General features: G+C 44.1%; 5 protein-coding genes across 5 annotated transcripts; 2 read left to right on the top strand and 3 right to left on the bottom strand.

Moving 5' to 3' along the window:
* Positions 1–40: 40 nt before the first annotated feature.
* Positions 41–1,769, top strand: SS1G_07543 (predicted protein; the record flags this gene model as incomplete). The annotated part of the gene is made up of 4 exons (XM_001590869.1): positions 41–421; positions 525–583; positions 1,101–1,242; positions 1,530–1,769. The coding sequence occupies 4 exons, from the start codon at positions 41–43 to the stop codon at positions 1,767–1,769; spliced, it is 822 nt and encodes a 273-aa protein (XP_001590919.1).
* A 460-nt stretch (positions 1,770–2,229) lies between these two features.
* SS1G_07542 (hypothetical protein) lies at positions 2,230–3,874 on the bottom strand (the record flags this gene model as incomplete). The annotated part of the gene is made up of 3 exons (XM_001590868.1): positions 2,230–2,555; positions 2,602–2,826; positions 3,331–3,874. The coding sequence occupies 3 exons, from the start codon at positions 3,872–3,874 to the stop codon at positions 2,230–2,232; spliced, it is 1,095 nt and encodes a 364-aa protein (XP_001590918.1).
* Positions 3,875–5,452: 1,578 nt separating this feature from the next.
* On the bottom strand, positions 5,453–5,850 carry SS1G_07541 (predicted protein; the record flags this gene model as incomplete). Its single annotated transcript, XM_001590867.1, has 3 exons — positions 5,453–5,476; positions 5,550–5,640; positions 5,669–5,850. 3 exons carry the CDS (start codon positions 5,848–5,850, stop codon positions 5,453–5,455), a joined length of 297 nt encoding a protein of 98 aa, XP_001590917.1.
* A 797-nt stretch (positions 5,851–6,647) lies between these two features.
* On the top strand, positions 6,648–6,914 carry SS1G_07540 (predicted protein; the record flags this gene model as incomplete). Its single annotated transcript, XM_001590866.1, has 1 exon — positions 6,648–6,914. One exon carries the CDS (start codon positions 6,648–6,650, stop codon positions 6,912–6,914), a length of 267 nt encoding a protein of 88 aa, XP_001590916.1.
* A 2,833-nt stretch (positions 6,915–9,747) lies between these two features.
* Positions 9,748–11,062, bottom strand: SS1G_07538 (hypothetical protein; the record flags this gene model as incomplete). Its single annotated transcript, XM_001590865.1, has 3 exons — positions 9,748–9,807; positions 9,860–10,200; positions 10,252–11,062. The coding sequence occupies 3 exons, from the start codon at positions 11,060–11,062 to the stop codon at positions 9,748–9,750; spliced, it is 1,212 nt and encodes a 403-aa protein (XP_001590915.1).
* Between the last annotated feature and the right edge of the window lie 404 nt (positions 11,063–11,466).

Genomic DNA, 11,466 nt, shown 5'->3' with positions numbered 1-11,466 from the left:
GCCGAAATGGCTCGAGTTCCCCTCGCCCGTTTCTTTGTAAATGCCTGTCCGGAGGTGCATTTTTGGCACTGTTGAACGCACTACCAGATTGGGGATTTGGTCCTCGTTGTCCCTCCTTACATCTCCATGGGATTTGACTCTACTGGCGCCATTGATTCTTTTTCCCGTAGCCTCAGGAGCCGCTCCTCTTGTTTCACCCTCCTTCCGGCCCGCATCTGCCTCTTCCGCATATTGGAACTTGGTCAACTTTACACTGCTTGCACCTTCCACCTTCTCCGACACAGCCACTAATTTCTTTCTTTTCGAATTCAATTTGGGACTTCCATCTCTAAGACGTTTCGTACCTGCGGATTTCGCAGAATGGAGTTGCGATTCCGACCTTGTCTGGTTGTATTTAGTTGATTCCGCATTAGAAGACCTCGTCAGTTTCGCAACATTAGAGCCCTCATCACCGTCATCGCAGAATTTAATGAGAACCTTCTCAGGCATGGTGACGAGTGAATTCTAAAGTTCTGTTGTGGTAGGAATTCTCCAAGCTCTCAAATGTTGAAGTCGCTAGAAATGCTTCAAAATCCAATTCTCCGTGAAACCAATCAACGCAGAATAACACATGGGTACCAGAAGATGAAATCTAAATTATGGAGAAAATGATTGTGAAGAGGTGTGAAGGTCCCTATCAAATGAGCGGGAGTGAAGATTATTTTATAATAATCATGTACTTCAGCCGATAAGTGATAACGGAACTTTTTTTTCTGCCAAATTCCACCGCCTGTCTTTCAAGTTATTATTGATGGAAAGAGTCAGCCTTGTCAGCCTTGCATAGTGGGACTAATAAAAGTAGACCAAGGTGGGGTAGCCGTCCCATTGCGCAGGAAATGAATTGATGGATTTCCTGCCAGGTACCCTCAAAAGAAAAAATTATTTTTTATAAAAAATCTCGTATCGGTTCATGCAGAAATCACGAATCATAGATTTACATCGATTAAAAAAACACCTCAGTGATACTCCATGTATCTCAACTCGAACGTATACAAAATTTCAAGTCATAGAAGCGGCGATCATTAACACACTATTTTCACCACTCACCCACGGAGTATCAGTCCAAGAAGTTATCTGGATACTTTTATTGCTGGCTACTTAATACTCATTAACGCTGGTTTGAACAAGAAGTGGAAGATCATTATCATCACCACCACCGCAATCACCACCACCATTATTTCAACCAATCTTCCAGTGAAGCATGTAAAATATTCATAGAACCACCGGCACATAAGAGATTTCCCCATTCAGAATGGTATAGAAACCTGCAACTCCTATCCTCGCCAGTACGCCTTGCCTGCAAGGTTCAGATATCCCAATTTATTGCCATATGCGCATGGATAAGACATTAAGAAAGTCAATTAGAAGAGTTCGAATAAATTGAAAGTTGTGTTAGCAATTTGAGGTAATTCCAAAAGTATTTTGTTTTATGGAAAGTACTCTTTAATAATCTCTCACGTTCCCGTGCGAATTAAACTGCTGTTCATTAGCACGCCGTTCCACTTCTCTCATTTCCCTCTCTCTGTGCTGTTCACGCTCTCGTTGTTGATGAGCTTGCTGATCAAAAACATGCTGCTGGTACTGCTGCAGAGTTTGTTGCTGGCTTTGAAAGACAGCAGAATCCTCCTGTTGAGAAGCCTGAGGTTGAAAATTGTAAAAGTGGACAGCATTCTCGTTTTGGGTCGGATCGAATGTGGGAGTTCTTATCGATCCAAACGCAATCGGGCTAACTTGAGAGTACGAAGTTGCAAATGGAGGCATATAGCTATTCGAGATTGACGAACTTGCCCGCGATGAGTTCGGGGCCATGTAAGAATTCGAGTTTGCTGAGTTCCCCCCCAATGAGTTGACTGAAAGAGGTGTCGGCTGGTGATCTCTGCTATTTGTAGTAGATCCAACAGCTATCGCAGGTGATACACCTTCCGCATTCGCATTATGGCGTAAATGTGTTGGAGGGCTGACTTCGTTTTGCAATTGTGAGGGTGAAGTGGGAGCGTAGAGTCTTGCGGAAGTCATTGGGTTCGGACGTGTCGGTGGATGCGCTGCTCTATGGCTCCCAGTTCTTCCTCGGGACACACGACGTCGGCTTTCTACTGTGTCGGCTGTCGATGGTCTTGACCAAACTGGCGGTGTTCGATCGCCCAAGGTCATGGTTTGAGATTCCTGTGAATTGAGTGCGCTTCCAGCACGTTAGCCAATTTTCGGAGAAGGATTCACAGGGACGTACCTTGGATTGAGGTGACCGGCTTCAGTTGAGTGAGCTGTTGCACTGAGGCGGTTTCGCATTTGATCCCTTTGATCCCGCATCAGCTGACGAGCACGCCTCACTATCATCTTCGCAGCAGCAGATTCCGATAGAACTTTGTCCCGGCAATACGGGCAGCTGTCATTCTCCTTGAACCATTTCTTGATACATATAGCTCCAAATATATGTCTACATTTCGGTAAACGTAATGGCTGTTCGCTCACGCCTTCCGGATTCTTTACGCCAAATTCGTTGTAGCAAATCATACAACCTAGATGTGATCAGAAAAAGGTGACGATACTTTGTACTGGACTTACTTCGATCTTCTTCCGACATATCACTGGGATTCAGGGTCTCGAGTGAGAGCAAAAACTCCTTGGATGGCATTCTTTTACCACCCAACCCACCACGGCCACGTAAAACGGCAGCCAAGGTGCCGCCCCCATTCGTCATATTAATGATTTGAGAATACCCGAGTATTGCTTCCCAGTTCATCATCATCATCGCTGTATTCAAGATCTTCTTCATCCGTATCTGAATCTCTATTAAGAGGATCTCTATTAGCATACCTGGCACCATAACTGGCACGAGCTAAAGTTGCTCTGCGTTGAACCTCAGCCAAACGCCGTGCTTGCCTGGCAGTCGGCCGATCCCATTCAGGAGTGCTGGCAGGAACTGTAGTATGCAAAGACGCACTTCCAACTAGAACTTCGTTAGTGAACGGTCTTCGCCTCCTGTGCATTTGCCTTGTATGATTTTTAAAGTAGGAAAACGTTGACATAAGAAATGACAGGCAGAGCTGGCTGAAACGACAGCAATAAGTTTTCAAGCTGTTCCGATATAGAAGTGAGTGTACTCACAAGCTTCCGAATTAGCAGCCGGGGAAGTATATAGATCCTGACTCTCTCGCTCGCGTCGTCGTTGTTGAACTATTTCGAGAGTGTCAGCGATTAGGGGTGGTTTTACGACCTCATGAAAAGCAGAAGGCTAGGAGCCGGTATTAACCTGTAAATGAAATAAACGGGTCAATCGAGATGGCAAGTTACCTTGTTCACTAGAAACACCTGCCATGCTGTTTCCCATATAGGTCATTCCTTGAGGATTATTATTATTGTCCGCTATGGTATTTTCTTCGGCGAACGTGGGCATCGGGCGAGGTTCATTAGGCCAAAGACCCGGCCAAGAGTGGTAATCGGCGGGGACTGACATAGGAGGGAACGGTACACTACTACCCGACAGCTCTGGATTTTGATGTTGTGGATCTTGAATATTTGAAACTGTATTGCCCAAAGCATGCGCATTCTGAGACCACTGTGCATGCTGTGTGGCATAGCCGGTAGTTACATAACTTGTGTTTGCACCGCCATAAGGAAATGAGGGCATATTGGGAGTGCCATACATCGAAGTGGGCATATTGAAGCCTTCTCTGTAACCTGTCCAAGGATTCATAAGTGCTGGGTACCGTGTATTGGGCCTGTGCATGCTATTTCGGGAAGCTTGATTATATGGGCAACGAGAGGCAGTAGCTTGTTGCTGCAACGGCGGCGCATACGGCATATCAACATCATCATCCTCCATGGTATTATCCATTTTGTCTTATCGACCCCGCACTGATCCGTGATAGAAAGTCGGATAGATCTCCAAGCCGTTGGCGATCTCTTGCAAAGAATAGTTGACTGTTGTGTATGAATTGAGGTTTGCCTATTCAAGCGTTGTAGATGCCCTTAAAAGGCCTTTTGACTTGACTTTATCGTGTTTTGTTATAGTTTTAGGGTGGCAGTACGTGGTAAGGCCCTTGTTCTAATTGATTGACGGAACTCGTACGGTGGACGATCAGGCGGTTTGGATAGCTCCGTAAGAGGTCGAATGATTTGAAGATGGATTCAATCTTGTAAGATTAATGGTATGGTATGGTGGAAATATGAACAATAATACCAAGTGAAAGAGAAACTGTAGGTAGGTAAGATCAGGCGGGAAGGGTGGTTGGGATTGGGTTTTGATGCGGAGCTGACTGAGTTATGGTCGCAACTGAATCGGGTGTGTTAGTTATGATTGACTTCTGAAGCCGAGAGCTGGGGTTAGTACAAATATGTAGATAGCTGTGAAGGGGGTTTTCATAGATTAGGTAAAATGTGAGGCAGTTAGGGACAGTACTGTAGTAGTAAAATAAGTACCTAGACAAGTCTTTTCCCAAAATGATGGATCAATTACTCGTATTTCACTTCCAGGTTCCAAGTTCCAAACGGGTCAAGCGATTTTAATATAGTTTTGTTGTGGAATATGAATGAAGTGCAGGGAAGATGGATATCCCGCAGATTGATATCGAATTGGAGCTGGAACTGGAACTGGAACTGGAATTGGAATTGGAATGCGAGAGAAGAAAGCACAAGATCATAACACGGCAAAAAGGAAAGTGTAGAAAATCAACAGCACAAAAAGAGTTTCACGCTGATTGTTCCATGAATAAATTGAAAGCCTTTATGAGAGCGGGGTAGAGGTAGCATGTATGGCGGGAGGTACTAGGTAGGTAGATAAGTAGATAATGTAGTGATTGAAATGGCCGATTATTCGAGGACCTACTAGGCAGGTTAGAAGTTCAGGATAAACAAGGTTGGCTTGGTGAAAGCATAGGTGGGCTCTTTTCATTATGTGCGCCTAGTGGGTAGGTAGGTAGGTAGGTAGGTAGGTAGGCAGCTAGGTAGGTTCATAGATAAGTAAGTCCACGACTCATGAATTCGATGAGTGATGATGGTATGTTTCATAACAAGTAACAAGTAGGAAGTATGTCTTGGATTTTGATTTGAACAATGAAAATCATTTTGCTGTGTATATGTATCATGTATGCATATGTGTGTGTGTGTGTGCGCGCGCGTGTGTAAAGGTCAGACAGATAGCTGTAGGTACTTCTACTTGCTGCCATACTAGGTAGGTGGTAGCCAGAGTTGGTGGGTAGCTGGAGTAGATAGATGGGTAGATTTGAGTAGCTCTAGTAGGTAAGATTTAACCTTACTATTTCATAAGGTTTTGTTGATCATCTTTTTTAGCTCTTTCACCCACTCCGCTTTGCCATCCTCTTATCGATAACGACCTCGGGATGCGATGTTCCCTACTTCCCTCCTTCCCTTTATTTACTCAACATCTTCGTCGACTATGATGGCAAACATACTTTTATTCACCATCGAACCAGCCAATCTACTCCAATGCCTAGTAAATCCCGCAACATCCATATGTTGGAGAGATGATTTCTGATACTGGGTAATCTTACATTTTTTATTGATGCCAGCATCACTCGTCTAGATTGAAGCTCCACCAGCTCTTCGTGATTTTGAACAGCCAGCCGTAAAGCCTGGATCGTCCTACCAAAGTCCTAGCACTGCGATCAACAATGGTCTTGGGAGAAAGCCCGGGATTTGAGGTTTGACATCAAGTTCTCGAGTACAAGGATGACAACTTGTGCTTGTCCTGGTTCTAGATGCCCTTCTACCGTTTACCGTTAAGGTACCTGCCGGTATTGTGCCAGAAAGATCATCCGCGCATCGATTGATGAAATATCTATATGGACACATGTCATGAGCTCATCAAGTTGACTGCATAATATCTTATAATTGGGCGGAAGTAAGTCCTCTTAGGAATATCTATTCATCGATGATCGGTGTATGCTACGCGCATTTTATACAAGCAGAGCCTCTTTCCAAGGTATCGACCATATGTGATGCCCTCCGTTCTCCGGAAAAGAAAACATTTGGAGTGAACCGCGATGGGGTTTTGGAAAAAGCACCATAGCTATATCATTTATGAATGACGAATCGTGATGTGGAGTCTAACTGTAAGACTAAGACTGAGTCTAATGATATATCTACCTACTTCGTTCTGAGATATAACTTCCCAAGTGATTCGGGCCCTAATATCTATATCAATCTGTTTTATCCACCCGCCACTCGTGTTCCTGGTAGTTAGCTGAGGTCTGATTAGTCTCCAAAGGCTCTTTGATTGATGGCACAGCCTCACCAAGCATGTAAGTCGCATCGAATTTCAAGGCCATTCCTCATATTTTCCTTCCTTCCAACCTCCTTGCCCGAAACAAAACAGCATTCAACCGGCAGCGAGCTCACGCTTTTTTTTTCTGTTTCTGAATCTTACACAATCAATGCCAACCAAAAAGCAAGGAGGAATAAAGGGAAAAGGTCTGATATGACGTTCATGATTTACCTCCTCCACTTTTACCTTTTCCCACGCCGGTAAAAGCACAGTTCATTTAGAGACAGCACCGTGCCATCATTTTTGGTGCTACACCCACCAAACATTCGACGAGTACCAAAGCGAGCTGCTCGCATTTACCAATCCATTTTCCTTTTTCCGAAAAATGGAGCATTGCATATGTGATCATCCATCCCATTCCACACCCATTTACAAGCAATATTCCGAAATTGTGAGGATTTTTACACTTTTTCGTCCCGTTATTCAACAATCAGGTCCTTGCAAAGACAACCCGTCATATCATCATGCCCCCGGAATTTGGGTGGACTTCCTCACATCTCTAAGCTTGCCTGGTCATCGGCAGGGCAATATCACTGGTATATTCAATAACATCATATACAAGAGCCCAAGCTGGAAATTAGGAACCATATGAAGAACCTTTCGTTATTACGGAATTATCTTACCCATCCAGTTCGCAACCGCTATCCTCATGCAGATGCGAAATGCAAAACGCAACAACCCATCCCGTGAATCCAACCGCATTACAGTGCTCTTGTACTGACTGCAATAAAGTTTCCCATGTGCCTGCCAATCCAGCTCGTATAACCTTCTAAGCTTATCGTGTATGGGTACGAGTACAGTAAAAGCAAGACGGCTTTACCTTGCGACGACCATTCAGCTCAAACCAACAATGCCGCACAATCAAAACGGCGATTGCAATAGGATAAGTTCATCGGGGACATCGGACACCATGCATTGCATTATTTCACTACCATCTACCATCTTCCATATACGATCCATTCTGTGACTTAAAAATCTGATACTCAGAATCTTCAGGGTAACTGCAAACGTATACTCACAATCACAAGTTACCTTCTTTCTCTCCCCGAAATTGTGGACTTGATGTTTGGTCCTTCACAATTTCAACTAACCTTATAGAAACATGTTCACGGGATCATTCAGAAACAACAAACTGTTCAACAATCTGGATCTGGCTTGAAATATGAATCTCACAATACGAATACTATCTGCATAATATTGGGCGTCTCGATGGAAGGATCACTAATTACGCCTTGTGGAATACTTTCAGAGGTTCTCGTGATCAAACTGGTGAGTTGGTTTCCCAATTCATATGGATGGATATGTGAATGCCCGTTGGGCGAGGTCTAGAAGGTTTATTTTTCATGGTGATTACTGCATACCACCTAAAAAGAAGCTTACCTAGTATGCTCCGTAGCAACGAATAGTGTATGGTTTCATCGGTCAGATGAAATCATTCTTATCTAGGTACTCTTACAATTCGACGATATATTATCCCTCATATGTCCAAGTGGATTGGAACTTCCAACCCAAACATTTTCTCATCCCAGACTTTCATCTTTGACGTTTTTCTTACGACGTCGATATTTTTGTATTCACTGCACGCACAATGAAGTTTGTATCTTTATTTTCTCTAGCATGCTTGGGTGAGTTTGCGGGCGTGGCGCTAAGTTCCAACAGATAATCGCATCGACCCAATTGATATATATATTCAAAGAAACTATTTTCTGTCACATACGACCATAGACTGAAGAGAATTGGGCATCCCGTCCGCTCTGCCATACACAAGCTTCAGATCGGTGGATTAGTAGTTGGGTGGGTGACCACCAGCGAATCCCCACTGTTGTATGTGAGATTCTCTTTTTGCACATGAGAGAGCTCTCCAACTTCTTATTTCCTGTTTTTGGATCCTTCTGCTGCTCCCACTCCTGATAGCAAGGGTCGGTTGACCTAGCACGGCTCCATCGTTTGCTCTTTTTGTCTTTTCGAATAATATGCGAGGAGAAGAGACACCCTTTTACAGGAAAGTGATAAAATCCGCTGCAAAAGATGTTAGTCAGAATCAGGAATGCACATCTCCGCTGTTAACGATTAAATCTATTGGCTCCGGTACAAGAATTCACGATTACACAAAATGCACCGGGTTTTTGTGTTGACGTACCGTCGTACTCACTCGCTCATTCAAGTGTATTCTTCCGTTTCATCGATCATCACACCTGCTGTCTCCTAGGCTCATGATACGCATCTTTTAGCGCCTCCCCTTCCCCACTTTCTGCAGTATGTATAGTCTTTGCGCATCCCAAATGAAATTCAAACTACTCTACTAGCACATATAGACTGTGCACTGTGCGTTTGCCATCGAGATCACTCATCCGATATTGCATGCAAACTTGGACCAGAACTCGGATGTAAATATTCTTCTCTAAGTGCTTGGATGATGATGTAGATTTTATGATTCACTACATTAATTGGTTGGCGGTAGATAGCACGTCATACATCTCTAGATATAAAGAGACAAACCATTGAAGAACTCGAACGGCACAACGTTTCAGGATGATTGTAGAGGGAGGGGAAATACTCGCTCGCTAGATGTGTCTATCATCCATTCATCCATCCTGTAGCAAATCAACAAAATATGCATGGCTTTCACCGCTGAGTTATGAGTTTTCCTGTGGATATGCATCTAGCTACTTACGCATGTTATACAATAAATACTATTTGAGTTTACTAGTCCATCTAATATGTTAATAATCACTCAATTCCAAGGTAAATAACGTAAGCGAATACTTTCGCCGCTCCCCTTTCCGTCTCCTTGCCTTTCCCCTTCTCGGCCGAAGAGAAATGGGGTTTCTCACCGGTAGATTCTGGACATAAGAATGTAATCTGACGAAGGAAAAAAGTTATAGATACGGCACTTTAATTCGAAAACATGAAATACACTATAACGCCTTAGGCTTTATCTTTGCCTATCTGCTTCCCTGAAGTATGTAAGTAGTTGATCACCGCTCCTGAAATCATTTCATCCATCTCTCTAGTCAAGGTCCTTGAAAGTCACAAAAGCGTCGAATACTCACGAGACAGAGAGCAGTTCAAAGAGGATATCATATGAAGATTTCGATTGGCAAATACTTTATCTATACATATCAATAACAAAGTAAACTAGGTATCCCTCCCTCAAAGACCTTATGAAACCCATGCATGCAACCAAAACTCCTAGATTGTAAAATGGTACGCTGCCACCCAGAAAATCCCGCTAGCAACCATGATAGAGCATCCTTACAGTGTTTTCCATGACTCTGTCTTGATCGGCTATTCCAATGTATTTTCAGATGGATTATCACGGTGTTCTAGAATACACGCCGCTAGCAGTATGACTTGTAGAGGTAAGTTTGTGGCAAAAATGAAATATGGTGATATTAATGAGTATATGTGAACGAAGATGCACTTTAGTGAATGCGGTCCAATCTGGCTCTATTCATAGCGATTTGATCGTCGACACGGTCGCTCTGAAACATAGTTAGCAATTATACAGGACAAATATGAGTTATAATAACGTACCTTGCCAATAATTCTCTCGATGTGTTTGTTCTGGTCATCAACTTCACGACCAGTAGCCTTAGCCAGTAGGTTCAACCTTCCGGCAGCATGGCCTAGAGCATCCAAGTTGGAGTCAATTTCATTCTCCATTTCGTCATCCTCAGAGTCGGCTTCGAACTGATATTTTGACCTCTCTGCAAGACTAGCCTTAGTGGCTGTTGCTCGATATCCAACATCTCCTGGCTGAAGTTCCCTGAAGTTTGCTTCCATTCTTTGTGAGGATGCAAAAGCTGCATTCCTAGTCTCCTCACGCTGGTCGCGTTCTGATCTGTGTTTGTTGATAATATCCTCATCTCGTTGAGCTTTTCTTGACTTTGCCGTGAACGGGTTAGATACATGGACGGCGAACATACTCTTGTTGAGAGTCTTCAATTCTTTAGCCTTCTCCTCAGCGAGCCGGTTATGGTTGGCAGCAAGATCCAGGTTCTTTTCAGTATTGTGAATACGTTCACCTTGTGCACCTAGACGAGCCAAGGTAGCACGGCCGGTCTCCTCAGCCTGGGCCGCGATTCTCAGTGCGTTTCGGGTAGATGAAACATCTTCTTGCTTCATGGCCCTGATTTGAGCCTTTGTTGCCTGTACATCTTCTTCTTCCTCTTCTTCGGCAGTAAGCTGTCTTTCTTCGCCATACGCCCCATATCCGCCTCCAGTTGATGGGCCAGAATCTGACTGCGCACCATATGGCGGAGGTCGATCAGAGTTAGCAGCTGCCTTTTGTGCGTATCTATCCTTCGCGCCACCGAATAGCTCATTCTTGTTGTCTTCCGTTGTAGTTGTATCATTGCTGTTTGTTCGTCCTAGGCCACCATAACCTGCAGGGCCATACTTTGATCCCGAATTGGCGGAAGAGCCATCGTATCTGTTTGCGCCATATCCACCGCCGCTTCCATATTTATCTGATCCGTAACCACCACCGTTGGGAGCCGGAGCTCGAGGATTGGAGCCGCCCATTCCACCTCGAGGGCCGTCAGGGGCATTCCCGGTTCCTGGAGCGGTATACTGCTGCTGTCTGGCTGATTGATATGGAGATTGAGTGGGCTGGGCGGGCATGTTGGCATATTTGCTATCTTGCGCGTAAGGATCGGCTTGAGGCTGTGGAGTGGCATAAGGATTCGCCGCCGGAGCAGGAGAGGCGTTCTTGTCTTTTCGTGAAAAGAGACCCATTGTGATAATTCAATGAGATTGACGATTATTTGGTCGAAAGGTAGGTAATTAAAGGGTTTCAATAGAGAATTATAAGAAAATGGAAGGAACGATCTATTGTGTCTGAGAGATAAAAAGAGATGGCAATGAAGTATTGAAGTATTGAAATTTAAGGGGATCTGAGTCTATTCTTAAATAAATGTAGTTTGTAGAGTTGAAAAGTTGTAACAAAGGGTTGTCTTGGGAATACGGGTCGAAGATGCAAATGAGTTTCAGGGTGTTGATCCATGAACAAGATGCCTGAAAAGTCAAGTAGGAGTGGGGCTTAGCCTGTGGAACTTCCGAGCGTCCCCCCTAGCCACCACACACTCCGTATATGACCTACTACGGAGTGTGTAAGATCTTATTACAGTGCTTATGGACAT

Source organism: Sclerotinia sclerotiorum, genomic scaffold (genome assembly GCF_000146945.2).
Source record: "Sclerotinia sclerotiorum 1980 UF-70 scaffold_10 genomic scaffold, whole genome shotgun sequence".
NCBI classification, from domain to species: Eukaryota; Fungi; Ascomycota; class Leotiomycetes; order Helotiales; family Sclerotiniaceae; genus Sclerotinia; species Sclerotinia sclerotiorum.
Note: the sequence above shows the minus strand (reverse complement) of the source record. Positions and strands in the feature narration are given on the sequence as shown.